The sequence below is a fragment of the Microtus oregoni genome, unplaced genomic scaffold, assembly GCF_018167655.1.
Source record: "Microtus oregoni isolate MIOR12 unplaced genomic scaffold, Mior012 000026F_ref0000081, whole genome shotgun sequence".
Classification (NCBI taxonomy): Eukaryota; Metazoa; Chordata; class Mammalia; order Rodentia; family Cricetidae; genus Microtus; species Microtus oregoni.
The window spans coordinates 34,365,877-34,381,763 of NW_024543085.1; the positions used below are offsets into that span (position 1 = coordinate 34,365,877).

The 15,887-nt window shown below is 49.1% G+C and overlaps 1 protein-coding gene across 1 annotated transcript in view; it reads left to right on the top strand.

Moving 5' to 3' along the window:
- Tbxas1 (thromboxane A synthase 1) overlaps window positions 1-15,887 on the top strand; it is a 164,755-nt gene that overhangs the window by 113,815 nt on the left and 35,053 nt on the right. Inside the window, exon 9 of the mRNA XM_041675654.1 lies at window positions 1,478-1,792. Within this exon, the coding sequence (XP_041531588.1) occupies window positions 1,478-1,792 (315 nt within the window). The remainder of the gene's footprint in view (window positions 1-1,477; window positions 1,793-15,887) is intronic.

Here is a 15,887-nt window from a genome sequence, read left to right on the forward strand (position 1 = left end):
GGGGTTCAGAAGCCAACGAGTTGAGAAAACACCACACAACTAGGGAAGTCCTTTGAAATTATAATATTTTCCTGTTGGAAGTTTTGATACTCTCCTCTTGCTGTTTTAATCCCATAAACCAGAAAGGAGCAACATCCTGGTTGTTATTCATTATTTTTTTTTTTAAAAAAAAAAAAGCCATTTTGAAGAAAGGACTGCTGGGAACACCCTTCGTGAATGCCAGAGCAGTGGGCAAACACTCCGTGGTCAGAATTAGTGGTGGTTAAAATGTAAAGGATATGCAAATTACTGATAAGGAAGGTGGGGGAAATGATAAGGAGCCTTTTACCACTCAAAGGAGATTGAGGATTACTGGAGAGAAAAAAAGGATAACATAGGAAGCAGGCTACCAAGTCTGGGGACTTTGAAGACAAGCTGGCTCCCTGCTACATGCCGCCATCTTGTCCTGTTGACTGTCTACTGTAGGAGAAAACTTATAGCTGTCCACTATGTCCTTGCATGGTAAACTGTAGACATGTGCTCTGATTTAAATCTATCAGGTGTTTTCTCACTGGAAATTCAGCCAGTAGTACAAACTGTAGAATGTGCTAATCAGAACTAAAAGACCTTGGCTTTCCCACCTCCTTTTGCTCTAGGGATCAGTCGTGGCCGATGTTACTACACATGAAAGATGCACATACTTCTCTAGATTGTACACTTACTGTTTTTAGGGAATGAGATCCCACTGTATCTGCTGCTCCAAAATTTGCTTTATTTTAAGCACACTTGGGGGTGGGGTAGGAATCAGCCTGGCTGAAATGGCCTCATCCCGAATAGGCGAAGGGAGCCTGAGACATAAACACAACAGAATACTATTTGACCTTATAAAAGCGTGGGATCTATTGGTTTTCAGCTACATGGATAGAAACGGGAGGACGTTATGTTAAGTGCAAGAAGCCAGGAACAGAAAGACAAACACAGAATGCTTGTTGGGCCTGTGGGATCTGAAAATCTGATCCCAGAAATAGAAAATGATTGTCACTGGAGGCTGGGGAGGGGAGGGAGGGAAATGAGATGGTTGGGTACCCAAACCCTGATGAGTAAGAGGACCAAGTTCTGGTGTTCTCCAGCTCAGCGGGGAAACTACATTCATGGCTAGGTGTGGCTGTTCTGTAACAACTCCAAAAGGAGAGTTTGAAGATTCCAGACCTACACAGCACATACATGATATGGAAAGACTGCTCTCGCCATCACACACTGCGTATGTTAAATTGTCCCACAGTAGCTCCGTAAGTCTATACAATGACAAAGAGGACAATAGCCTCATCTTCCACTGGAGAATCGGTCTGGTGACCACCAGGCTCTCACCATCTCAGATAACCCAGTGACAAGAACCTGCTCCTCCCGAGCTGTTCAGAAACTCCACCCAGGAGTCTCCTCCCTGGTCCTCCAGCCTCATTCCGTGATTCTAATGTGCCTTTTCCTCTCCTGTCCTCAGAGGCGGAGAGACTTCCTACAGATGGTGCTGGATGCCCGGCACTCCACACACTCTGTGGGAGTGGAAGACTTTGACATGGTCACAGAAGCCCTGTCCTCTGCCAAGTGCACAGTGGACCCTCCCCAAAGAAGCTGCCCTACATCCATGTCTAAGCCTTTAACCACGGATGAAATTGTGGGCCAGGCCTTCCTCTTCCTCATCGCTGGCCATGAGTTCATCACTAACACACTTTCCTTCGTCACCTACCTGCTGGCAACCCACCCTGACTGCCAAGAGAGGCTTCTGAAAGAGGTGGACCTCTTCATGGAGAAGCACGTGAGTACGGCGGGGTCCGGGTGTCCGTGCACATCCACACAACTGTGGATTCGGTGAAATGTCGCCTTAATGACTTGTTAAAATCATGTTCTAAGTTTGTAAGATAAAATAAAGTCACACGCACCTTCGCCATCTCTCTGGGCTAGCAAGTAAAATGGGGTGTTCAGACGAAAGTAAAGAGCCCGTAAGACTGGCTCCAGGGGCCTGCAGAGACCCAGGAAGGAATGGGGGGGGTCAAAGGGCAGCCATAGGGAAGGAGTCTGGTTAAGGCATGTTTTGACTGTGAGCCGCTTCCTGAGGAAGACAAGAGAGGGGAGTCGGCAAAGGGAGCCACATCTGGAGAGGGCTGTATCCAGAGGCAGGCATAGGCATGGGATGCCAGATGAGGCGGGAAGAAGAGGGCAGAGGAGGAGGCACAATACAGACAAGAAGACAGGATGGGGCTGGGAGCCCCAAGCACAGGTGGAGTCTGGGGTGTGCTTGGAGATGAGGCCCCTCTGTAGTAGATGGCAGCAACCTTTCCTGGGTGTTGGGCTGGGCTGCTTCCTCCCCTCATGGTTTTCTCGGGATGCTGCTGTGTGTGTGCATTGCCTTGAATCACTTTAAAAGTCTGAACTTTAACTAAGGAAATCCCCACAATGGAGTCTTGTCTGTTACACCCTGATGCCATTAGTTAACATTCACAAGTTTGGGGTGTAGCTTATTCTGCTATCGGAAGCGTTAGGATCCAGAAACTATTTCCTAGACAAGTCTTCTTTGTCCTACCAGGGAAGTGGGGGCAAACTTAGTCTTTCTTTTCCAAGCCACTTAATAAATCTTTGGAACCTAAATAACTGCTACTAATTGCCCCAGGATTTAACTCCATGTGAGCCTGTGTGGTCAACTTCAAGTTCTTTGATGTTATGATAACTGACGAGCCGGGTCTCCCCAGCACCCTGCTTATACAGATTGATCTTTTGAGCCTGCTGAGCCGGGTCTCCCCAGCACCCTGCTTATGCATATTGATCTTTGGAGCCTAAATGCATGAGTTTGTATTTCTCCTTAATACTGTTTCATTCAGTCAAAATAATTTTAAATCCTGATTCCACCGTCTGTCATATTAGTGTTTCCTCCATTCTTGTCATCTGAGACTTGCTAACCGTGTCTCCCATGTCATCCAAGTCATTGATTAAAGTGTTGAACAGGACAGGGCTTCCTCCGGACTGACATTGATCCATTAATCAATATTCTTCAAGCATGGAGTCTAAGCAAGCCATGAATCCAGATAACCCTACCACCTGGCTCCGTCTGCTTTATAGGGAGTTATGGAGTGTTTGGTTCCCGTTGAGTGGCGGGGAGAAGAGAGGTCAGAGATGATGGGGTACATCACAGTGTGTGTGTGTCTTATGACATATTTAGTACCAGGTAACAAAACTCTGAGTCAAACTGATTTCTAGCAAAACAAACATTTGTATTTGTGGGTATGTAACTTTGCTCTGTTCAGGAGTGAATAAGACTTTGGGAAAATATTTAGCAAAGCCTCAAAGACACCCTCAGGCCTTAGTTTTTCTGACCTCAGTTTTGGCTGTTTCTTCCTGTTAGCCCCATGTTTGACCACACTGTCCTTGGGAAGCCATAGGAAGCCTGCCCAGAGTGCCTGGGACCACATGTTTCCTTAATCCTTGTCTCCAAAGGGAATCTGTGACTGCAGATTCCCAGTGAAAGTCGTGAAGGTCGCTTCAACAAGAATGCTGAGGTCACTGTCCACCCATGGGCCAATTATTATAGTCAGGGCATTGGGACACAAATATGCTGAGAAAACTGACTCTAGCCCCAAGATCAAGTGTGCGGAGTCCCATGGCTGGGGACTGGGGAAGATGCCTTCCTGAGGAAGGTGGCAGAGGGAAGTTCAGCCCGTAGTCTCAAGCCAAAAGGCACATTAAAAGAAGTGGACATAGAAGTATCTGAAGGGTGCCCTGTGATGGGATACATATGAGAGAGGCCTGGGGAAGGTGCAAATGCTCCAAGAGGTAGGGTGGTTATCTTCACCTTGGGGAGGATTAATAGCCAAGAGTCTACTAAGCAATAGCCCTTCCAAATGACACCTTCCAGGATCACATAAGCTGTGCATAATTCTACTACTGTTGCGATATAGACAGTAGCAAGGCCCTGGGAGCCTGCCAGGTTCATCAGCTACAACCTACATTAGGTCTGGGTAGGGAGCTGTGGACATAGCCAGGCTCCCACGCAAAACCCAGTGACATTGCCCTCACCTCTACCCTGACCTCAAGAAAGGTGATGCCAAATCACCAGACCCTGGCCTCCTTCAACCTCTGAGCCTAAAAGGACACCTCCCATGGGGCTGTGCTCAGTGTGAGACCCATGGGCACACAAACTGATTGCACCAGGTACAGGTCTTCCATCCTCTGAGAAGATGACGTGAATTGCAGACTCCGGGGCCCTGAGCAGAGAAGTTCTGATTTTGCTACAGGCTGGGAGGGGACTGCATCATTGACCACCAGTCCCACAGGTGCTAATGCGCTTGGTGTCTGGTTCATTTTGAGACTGCAGCATCAGACATTGGCACCTAGAACCATCTTCCAAGAAAATATGCTCTATTTACCTATGCAAGTCCTGAGGGTCATTTTCTTCCTCTGGACAATATTTGGGGTCATTTTTAATGCCACCAAGTTGGGTTTTTTTAAACAGTAAGCGAGATAATTGGAGAACACACTGCCCTGTGCAGCCTCGCTCACAGCACCCACTCGGTGAATACTTGTAGGTTTTTTTTTCTTTTTTCCTCTTTCTTCCTTTCTTTTTTCTTTTCTTTTCTTTCTTCTTTCTTTCTACTATCCCCAGAACTCTGTTAATATAGGCCATCTGTCAGGACATGAAAATGCAGATTAGCTGTTCACACATTAAGTATTTTCCTGAAAATATTCCTGAAAATTTGCATGTAAAGTATGATTTGTTATAACTTTCCTGCTGGTTTCCACTCAACTGATATCTCCTGAGTGCCAGTTAGTGCCGACTTCTGTGGCTGCAGGCCTTTCCTGTTCACAGGGGGCTCTAGAGGGCAGAACCCCTTGGGTGACCTGTCATTCAAGTGGCTAGATGCTGGCTCTTGTCCCTTCCCCCAGCACCTTCTCTCCTCCTGTAACGCCTTTTGGGGATGTAGTGAGAGCCACTACCCTCATCTACGATTGAAAAGAAAACCCTGTGTCGTCTAGGACACTGCTTCTTGCAATGGTAGAAAATGTCACCCAATGGGCAGTCGAGAAGGTTCAACTGGTAAAGCCACCTCCTGCCAGTTTGATGAACCGGCTCAATCCTCCTCCACCAAGCTATACTATAGCATGAGAAAAACAGACCTCACACTACCACCGGACAGCCACACTCTAGCGGTGGCACCTCTACTCCCCCTTCCCCCGCCGCACACAATAAATAAATATAAACAACAACAATTAAAGCAGGTAGACCCCAGGGCACAGCATCTCCAGAGACTGCAAGTGTTCCAACCCTGTGCCCAGTTGCTCTCTCTGTCTCTTGGTTTCAGTCCCTTTGGGCACACTCGTCATTCGGTCTCTCCCCTCGCTTCAGGATAGCCGTGTCACCTGGATTTTGAACAGTGAATTAAATGAGGTCCATGAGGAGGTTTTGTGCTTTCTCCCATTATTACTTTAAATGTACTCTTCAGTTTTTCCTCGCATGTGTGTTGTGTGTGCATGCACGTATGCGTTCACACGCGTATGAAGGCCCAAGATTGGCCCTGGGAGCCTCCATTGCTTTCCATCTTATTCAGTGAGGCAGTGTCTCTCAGTTGAACCCAGAGTTTCTGTATGGCTAGACTGTCTAGCGAGTTTGCTCTTGAGGATTCCCCATCTCCACCTTCTGAGTGCTGGAATCATGGGTGAGCTGCTACGCCCATGCAGCCTCCCATGGGATCTAGGATCTGGACTTGGCTCTTCACACCTCTGCAATGAGCTGCCACACCTTGCTTGCGTGTAGAGGTTAGGGAGCCGCACACGGGTCCCTTGCTTGTACAGTAGGTACTTTACTGGCTGGGCCATCTCCCCAGCCCCTGGCTGAGAGTTTAAGTGTGAGGATTCCTGGAACTGTGAGGTGTTAAGTACCCATCCCTAGTCTGCTGAGTCTTGATCCAGTGAGCTAGCACTAAATCCCTCTAGCACTGAGCTGCATCTGCACAGCTCTGACCTCTATATTAGGAAGACAGGGGCAGAGGAAAGCAGGTACAAGGCCAGCATGGAGAAGCTTAGCTCTCCTGCTGAAACGCTCACACAGAAGCCCGTTGCTTCTCAGGGACAGGTCCCTCAAGCAGCCACTGGCAATGAGAACACGAGGACCTGATTTGTCTTAGGCCCGGATCACCTGTCCATCTCTGCAATTAAAGAAAGTGGGTCTCACCCCTTCCTCTAACCTTTCAGTGGGGGAAGGGTAGATCCTGGGTGTGGGGTGAATGACTTTTGGGTAGCCAAAAAAAAAAAGCCTGTTCAGCATTGGGCATAGAATCCATGGTCCCCCAAACCCACAAATCCAAAGCTGCAGGATCTCCACGACACAAATCAACAATAGGATGCCCAAGAGGCGTCTCAGTGAGGGCCCAGTATCAAGGGTGTAGTAGAAGCCAGAGGCCTCGAACCAGATCAATGACTCACTGCAATGAACACTTAGAAGTAAAGCTGTATTGACTAAAGGGTGCGCTGTGTGACTCACCAGGCCACACTACAGCTTCCATGCCAAGATTTGCTTTACTTGGTTTTTTGTTTGTTTTGTCTTACCTTTAAATTTTGGGGTTTTGGTTGGGGGGGCAGGAGGGCAGGCTGCAAGGGCAGAGGGGGGAAGCAAGGGGATGAGGAGATGAGTGACATCAGGATACATGATGTGAAATCCACAAAAATCAATAAAAAGTTTTGCTTTTGTTTTTTTTAAAAAAAGGATCCATGGTCCCCCAAATAAGCAGTTCCCTCTTTCAGTCTCCTTCCCTCAGAACTTCTCAGAGCAGAGTCATGGAACCAGGACAGTGGGTCCAGCAGTGCCCAGGCCACCTAGTTCCGTGCATCTCTTTTGAATGATGTGTCTTCCTCGGGGGCACCTGATGCTTCCAGCTGCTCACAGTGGAGCCCAGGCTGCCAGCTGCCATGTGCACACTTTACCAATCTAGAAGAGACTTATCAGCCATGAAAGTCGAGAGTTCAAAGCTTCACTGTTAGCAAAAACAACTTAACTCGTGCGCTGCCCCCTTCCCGCCCTCAGCTCCCACCCCCATTGTTGGGGAATCAGCCCTGCTTCTGCCTAACAATGCTCTGATCCTTGCTCCTGACTCTGACCCATTGGGCCTCAGCTGCCTCTCTCCTTACAGGGACCGGGTTTCTGTTCCAGTGTAAATCTGCCCAATAGCTCGTGTCTCCAGCCTTCTTTCTAGACACACATATTTTCTTCCAACTCATCTGTCTTGAGAATTTTGCTCAGCCCCTCTTCCTTTTGCTTAGACCCTTCTCTCAGTCTGTTGCTATAATAAAAGACTTGAGAATAGACAAGATTTTTTAAAAAACCAAGTAGCAGAACATCTCACTATCACTCTGGAGGTTATTGTACCAGAGTCTGCTGGCGGGGGGCAAGGGCCTTCTTGTTGCTTCGTGATATAGCAGAGAGTGTTACATGCTGAGACAGCATGCATGCTAGCTTGGTCTCTGCTTCTTTATTTTTGTTTTTGTGTATGTCTGTCTACATGTATACACACATGTGCACACATATGTACACACATGCACACATACATGCATGTACACACATGTACACACACACCTATGGAGGCCATAAGTCTGTGTTCCGTGTCTTCCTCCACTCTCAGCTTTTTTTTTTTTTTCTGGTTTTTCGAGACAGGGTTTCTCTGTGGCTTTGGAGCCTGTCCTGGAACTAGCTCTTGTAGACCAGGCTGGCCTCGAACTCACAGAGATCCAGAGATCCGCCTGCCTCTGCCTCCCGAGTGCTGGGATTAAAGGCGTGCGCCACCACCGCCCGGCTCCACTCTCAGCTTTATTTTTTCGACACAGAGTCTTTCATTGAACTTAGAGGTCAGTGCAGCTAAATTGGGCAGCGAGTCTTGGGGACCCACCTGTCTCTGCTTTCCCACTCCGGGATGATATGTATGTGCCACTGACCCCAGCTTTTTACGTGCGTGCCAGGCATCCACATCAGATCCCCACACCAGCATGACAAGTGCTTTACCAAATGAACCACATCCGAGCTCCTCTGCTTCTTTCGTCATAAAACCACCCGTACCATTTTAGGCTCGCTGCCCTCATGACTTCATTTAATCCTAATTTCTCAAAGGCTCTACCTTCCAATACCATTGACATAGAAGATGAGAGACCAAATCCCAAGACATGGATTCTGGGAGCTGAACCACCGCGGTGCCCTTTTCGAATCACTGGGCCTTGTGGAGAACTCGTCTTCCCCCACCCACGTTGTCTTGGTCAGTCTGAAGAGGGGGTACACTCATTCACTAGTAACAGAGAACCAGCGGGAGGCTTTCCCCATCTGCACAGCTTAGGAGACTGCAGAAAGCACTTCAGGATTCTAAACAGGCCTTCGCCTTGAGGCTGTGCCATTGTTCACTCCAATGTGTAATTTTTAAAGGGTAAGAGAGAAAATACAACTCGTTCCTTTTCGACTGTTTTGCTATAGCTTTAGCACTTCATGTTGAGATTATTGACTTTTGATCCGGCTAAACCGTTCTCCTTCCTCCTCTTCGGTGCTGGACGATGCCAGCCAAAATTTATGAGCCGTTTTCCTTCTCCTTAATTGTTGATATAAATCTGCTCTGCAGAACCCAGTTATAAATTTATCACAAACTGGATGACAGTGATATACAGCCCCTGTTCAGGGTAGTCTGAACACAGCCATGACTTAGAAGGACGATCAACTCCCTGGAACTCTCCAGCAGCTACTTTGTCACATTATAAAGATCTAATTAAAACACATCTTCCTCTTCCTATTTCTCTTAAGGATCAAAGAACATCCCACGCTGGTTTTTTCAGCTGATTAGCTCACGCTGCTTAATGTGAGCAAAGTTGGGGGTTTGCTCCTTGAAGCAGCCAGAGGATCTCAAAGAGCCAAACATACCCCCATGGTTACAAAAATAAAATATCTGTTAGCCACCAACAGCTATTTCATACATACACGTGTCCTTTTGTCACAGGGGGGAGCCCTAGGTTGAAAACTATTTAGACGGACTAACATAAATTTGCCCTCACTTTGGAGGAAAAAAGGTCTCCCAGCTAGAATTGCATCCAGGGTCATGCAGGAAGAAAGATAGAGCTGAAACTGGGCATGTGGCTCTCGGTCAGCGGGGGTTCCTCCCTTGTCCAAGTCTGCTGGAATGCTGAAAGAGCATGGGCGCTCACTGTCAACTCCATAGCAAGCCACGCAGTCCCCACAGCTCCTGAGAATCCCTGCTTCTCTTCGGATCTCTCAACAGTGCATCTGAACATAAAGCAGCCATGTAGAAGAGAAGAAATCAGAACACCTTAATACCCTAGCATAAAAGCAAGAACCAATGTGGGGGTGGGGGTGGTGTGAAGCAGGCTCAGGCCATAGCACTCGCCAGAGGCTAACGTGTCTCTGGGGAGATGGCTCAGTTAGGAAAATGCCTGTCAAGTCAGCATGAGGGCCTGAGTTTGGACCCCAGCACCCATGCAAAAATGTAGGTAGGGTAGTGTGTGTCTATAGTCCTAGCACTGGAGAGGCAAAGACAAGAGACTCTGTGGACCCGTTGTCTGGCAAGTCTTGCCCAGTTGGTTAGCTCAAGGTTTATTAGAGACCCTGTCTCAAAAAACAAGACAGAACTGGTGTGGCGGCGCACACCTTGAATGCAGCACTCAGGAGGCAGAGGCAGGCGGATCTCTGTGAGTTCGAGACCAGCCTGGTCTACATGATGAGTTCCAAACCAGTCAAGAAAGAAAATAAAATAGAAAGCAACCGGCTGGCACAAATGTCAGTCTCTGGCTTCTAAACACACACACACACCAATAAGCACACAAATTTAACATGCATAGGAACCGTGGGGCTAAACTGCAGATTCCCGTTGGACTGAACCCGGGCGGGGCTTGAGCATCTGCATACAGTTTCTGGGGAGCGCTCTGGATTCTGAGGTCTGTTGGCAGCTCGCAGGGTAAGAGCCAGGCCCTTCAGCTGCAAATCCTGCTCCTATCATGATGGCCTGCAGCCAGTGTGTGTTTATTCCTAATGATAATGAAGGCCTCGAGGATCGACAGTGGCTCGCCTTTTGTGAATACATTTTAATGGTTTCTAGATTATTCCAGTGATGATGCCAGTCACTTTATGGATGGGAGATAAAGTGTGGAGGGATTCATTCCATTCTAATCCATCTTGGAAGTCCGTTAGTCCTAAATGTATCCTATAGTCTTCTTGCCTCCTTAAGTAGTTCTCTGATGGAAAGGGAGGGCAAGCTTCTGGTTGATTTAAAGCCATGTTCAAAGCAGACAAAGTAAGCATGGTGCAGTGTGCTTGCATAGATATTCACATTCAACATACATGTTTTCCCCCTCAAGCACGGTGCTCTATCTGGTCCTGAAGCTTGCCCAGGATTTGATCATTGTGCCCACTAGTCTTGGTCACCTGGTAAGGCCCTGCCCAAAGTGTTGTTGGCGAGGGGAAGTTCCCCTATACCATTTCTCGCTGTCATGGGAAGAAAGGGAGTCTTGGTGAGGGGGTTGCTTAGAAGTGAACCTCACTTGCCTACTTTCCTGTCCTTTCTGGGAGCTTTGGACCCTAAGACATAGCACCCCAACAATGACTGCTAGGTGGGGCGTCTTCATATGTATGAACAGGGGTGTCTCTAGAGTGTGCCTGGGGCTCTAGCTTAGAAATTACGATCTGTGGTCCCTGCCACCAACATGACAGTTTCTAGAGAGAAGACAAATAGCTGACATTTCTGTGTGGGCAATTCATGAGTCCCTGGAGCAGAGTGGCCAGTAGACCAGGATCCAGAGAAACCATCCCCATGGCTTTTACACAAACAGGCGGGAAGGGCAGATGGTACCTCTCAGGGCCTGTCTGGGCTGTGAAAGGTCATAGCTTCTCTCTATCATTATCCAGTACTCCTGAACCTTAATATACAGATACCCAGTGCCTACCCTTACAGTGCCCCCTGGGAAATCTGACCAACCCTGACTGTGACCTGACTCCCAGCCCCTCCCCACCAACCACCATCTCCTTTCCCTTCTCCTCTGATGCCCACAGGACTGTCTTCTCTCCTTCCCTCTTGTTCCCCCTATATTCTTGCCCTACCTCTGTTCCGCAGATACAGAGAGATCCAGAATCCACCCGTCCCCCCTCCCCGCCTCACTTCCTAGCTCACTGCCTACTAGCAGCCCCAACCATCAAGAGACGCTGTCACTGTCACTGGACACTGAGGTAAGGAAGACAGGGAGCAGATTGAAGGGCAGGACGGATTTAGGAGCAGCTTTTCCGAGCTGCCCCACCTCAGCAAGTATAGGGCTTCTGTTCTTTGGATGTTTAGCAATGAAAGCTCCAAGTCCAGCCCCACCCCGTCCCTGCTGTGTCCCTGCAGAACACACGGAGAGGTGACCTGTAATGAAACAGCTCTCCCAGGACTGCCCCACACCAGTCAGCCTGGATATGTGCCTTTCCCGTGACAGCTCAGAGTGCTGTATATTCGAGATCTGGGGCCCTAGAGGATTCAGGCTAAGAATGTAAGATGGCCGGGTCAGTCCACAGCAACCCAGAAAAGCAGGAATTACAGGTGGAACTCAGCGTTCTGTGGTCCACTTGGCCTTGAGTTACACTTGAACCAAGTGGTTCTTAACTATTGTGCGCATCAAAAGGATGGATTTTGTTCCCTACAGTTAGCTTTGGAAGTCAAAGAACAAACGGAAACTTGGTGTTTTGACTTCCCTGGACACCTTTGACGAATGCCATTCTACACAGAAGTTTCCAAATAGCTAAGTCTGGTGAGAATTTAAAAACCCATGGTTCTTAAAAAACCTCTTGTAAACCCACCGCCAGATTCAGAACGCCACCGTTTTGTCTCAACATATTATCCACCATGAACCCGCACTTCTCCGGCAGGGGCACCAGAATCAAGCCCAAGTAGGATGCCAGCCCTATGGGCATAGGAAATCACATCTGCCAGGCCTACTGGTCCAGCCCAGATCACACAACAGCGCCCGGTACACACCAGGCCTGTGAGATGCTGGTGCCCAGAGGAGCCATGCGTGGAGGCAGTGCCCTCCTCCTCCAGCTAGAGGCAGATCTGAGTGAAGATCCAGGATGGGGTTGGCAGGGAGGCACACTGGGTAGAAACCAGTTGGTTACTGCCTCCTGGGAGGATAGAGTTACTGGGGTGAGACAAGGGCCACAACTGAGAGAGGGGTTATAGGCTGAAGAGTGCGCAGGGTGGTACCCACAGTCAGACAACTATGCTCTCACAGGCTCCTGTGGAGCCTCACACAGTCCTATCAGGTGATGGCTAGAACCTTCCAAACAAGGGGAACCTGGGCTGTGGCCGTCACACACCCAGGAGGACAGGTCTATGACAGTAGCTCCTACGTCAGGCTTGACGGTTCCAGAACAAGGGACTTTCTCCTATGGCATGAGTGTCCCCCTAGAAGCCTGTGGCTCCTCGGGGGCTCCGTCCAGCCCTTCAATACCTTAGAACCGAGGGGGGTGTCAGGGAGGCGCCACAGAATGGGGGGCCTTTCCAGGGTGTTTGTGTTACAGACTTTTTGGTCGTCTGCTCCTCCCCAGGGCTGTGAGCAGCATTATGTTTTGTGTTGTGGTGTTGTCTGCTTGAGATGTTTCATAACTGAACATGGCATGTGTGAAAACGCCAACTAGATGAGCATGCCCGTCCAGGCCTATGAATATTCCAGATCAGAGGGATGCTCGACTCTCCAGTGAGTGGCAGGGTAGAAGGTTTATGAAGTTGAGCGGTTAGAAATCTGTTTTTTACGTTTAAATATTTAGATTGGGTCTCCAGGACTCAGGAGGCAAGGCCCCGTTCCTCACTTGCTTAATTTGATCCCCCCCCCCTTTTTTGGTAGCACAAGTTGTTTTTCAAAGGCTCATTTCTTGAATGTTCCCTATAGGAAGGATGTAATTAAACTCCGCTGGCCTCCTCCTGCTGGGACCAAACTGGGGCAGGAGCTGTGGGGAGCCCACCACAAACCCCCTGCCAAGGCTTCTTGTTATGGAGATGAGAAGGGAACACGTTTCCCCCTGGCTACGAACAAGAAGGGGTGGAGAGCCACCCAGACTCCTGTTACCTTGTGACCCCCTCTCCTAGACACTGTAGTTAGTAGGTGAGGACGGTGAGGAGGAAGAGAGTGGCACCGACTCCTGTCTTCTCTGTGGCAGGCAAGGATTTGAATTACCTGAGTAAGTGACGCTAGTGGCTGGCAAGAGGTGAGCTGGGTCAGGAGTGGCGGTGTGCACTTGGAACCCCAGTACTCCAGAGTAGAAGGCAAGAGCATCTTGAATTTAAAGCCAGCCTGGGTTAAGCAGTGAGAACTTGTCTCAAAAATGCCCCAAAGTCAACCAACCAAGAAGAGGTGGTCCAGGATTGCAGTTCTTTGAAACATAAAACTTTTACCTGCAAATGCATCGTTTGGGGTCCTGGCCCTCCCTCCCATCAGTCACTGGGTTTGCAGTCCACCCCTCACTGGTCTGGGATGCAGCTGCATTGCCCTCTCACTGGGACTCTCAGCTGACAACAGGGTGAAGAAGCGTAAGTTGTACCACAGGCCCCCAACCACATTCCACCAAACTGGACCAGAGCAAAGAGCGAGCCTTCCAAGCCGAAGGGAGAACATGGAGGGCAGAGTGACCATCACTGGATCTGTGACAGGACGCACCTTTTTGTCGCTTGGTTTTCCCCTCTGTAAAATGGGGATAGGTCCATTTTATAGTTCATAGGTTGTCACAGAGCTGAGTTAACACACGTGTGATATTTGTGACAGCATCAGCAATACATGCATCAGCTGTTATCACCTGTTCCGTGCCTCAGTTTCCTTATCTGTAAAAGGGAGGGATTGGAATATAGACAGCAAATCTGCTGTCAATAGCAGCAGCATTGAGTGTTCTCAGGGAAGACCCAAGCTCCTGACTTTGCAAAAGAGCACTAACCTGGTCCTCACAAGAACGTCACAGAGTCAGAGCTATCACGGTGCCTGTGGCATTGGCAGGGAAAGAAGAGCCAGAGCGAGAGAACCAAGACAGAGCGAGGTTTATTTTAAGAAGTTGGCTCACGCCGTGTGGGGGCTGGCAAGTCTGAAGTCTGTAGGGCAGGCTGGCAGTTGGAAACTCACACAGGAGTTGACGCCGCCGTCTGGAGACAGGGTGGCTTCTCCAGGAAACAGCAATGCTCACTCTTCTGCCCTCGACTGAATAGATGAGGGTCAACCCCCCAACCCAAGGTCATGGCCTTTATTTAATGTAAGATAGATGCTAATACTGTGGGGCAGAATACATAGTAGGGTGCTACAGCCTAATCAAGTTTTCAAAAGACTTGTCATGATAGAGAGGACAGCATCCAAAGATAAGGGTTTCATTGGGAAGGACCCACCCAGGATCCTTCTGGCTTTCCCATCTCCTGACTTGTACCAAGGACACTTATCAATACAGTATCTAATGTTAGGGGTTCCATGGCTGGTCCACTAAGCTCTACTGTTTCTATTGACTTGGTAGGTGGTAGTGGCTCTAAACATACTGGAAAAGGGGGGCTTCAAGACTACCTTCAGGGGTGGAGCTTGGGGCTGTATGTACTTCTGTCTCATGGAACCACGGAAATGCCAGTTGTCCGGGTGGTAGGGCAGCCCTGCCCATGCTCATCTATGGCAAAGGAGCCCAACCCTCCATCAGCCCCTCCACCAGCACCATCTCTGACCTGTCATCCTGCTTCTCAGGACCATGGAAGGTCTTAGGTCTATTGTGATTTTCCTGTCATCATGGTCTACTCGCTGAGTTTCTGGGTTCTCTTTCTGAGTGGCCTGTAATGGTACGAGATGAACGGCACCTAGGCAACTTCACCCTCCTGTCCCTAGGTACCTGGATAGTTCACTCACACCCACAAAAACATCCTGGAACCTGAAAACTCAGTCCTGGGGCTGCTTTCTGCTTCAACAGACACTCTGCCTGAAGCTTTTCTTGGTCATCATCATCATCATCATCATCATCATCATCATCATCATATTGTATGTGTAACTTTGTCGTATCTGTCTCTCCTTCTGCATTTATGTGGTTGTGCTCAGGGGTGGGGTGTCACCAGGCTTGGCACGCACCTTTGCATGTTGAGCCATTTTGTGGGTCCCCTTTCTCGTTCTCATTTGGGGATGGTATCACCTCGTTCTTTATAGAAAGTTCTCTGGCTCTCCTCCACCTTCTCTTCAGGGTCTGCCCCCTAGAAGTTTACACTCTGGTTGTAAACTGGGTGTGTAGTTAAATCTATTAGGCATATACAAGAGACACTTGGCTTGCAGCCACATTGGCTCTCCCACCCCCGGGACCCACCTTCTACCCAGCACTGCACTGCTCTGTCAGAGCCCTCCCCATCCTCCCTCCTGGGTACCAATCAGAGGCCACCTCACCATCCACCCTGCCCTTGGCTGCTGCCCAATGCGGTTTCCTCTCAGTGTAGAGAAGGCCTGGAAGATGGTTGGAAAGGGAAGAATGGCCCAGAACTCTGAGACTGTATTCCCCATCTTTCTACCCAAAAGGAGACAGGACCTCCAGGCCTCACCAAGTCTCTAGATTCTCTGACCAAGACCTGGTGTTTGTCATGGCTTTGGCAACGAAGTGGCCCCCAAAAGGCTCATGTGGAAAGTTAGCTGTCTACCTGATGGGGCCCTATGAAGGTGTCTGGACCGTGAGACCTCTAATGGATCCATCATTCAGAGAGCTTGCTGGGCAATGGTAGCAACCAAAAGTGAAGCCTATTTGAAGGAAGCTTGTCACTGAGAACAGGTGTCTGGACAGCCTCCCCCTCCTGCTCCACTTTCTGGCTGCCTTGTGCGCAGCTTTCCTCTGCTATGCCTCACCATGCCCCGCCACCATGTTG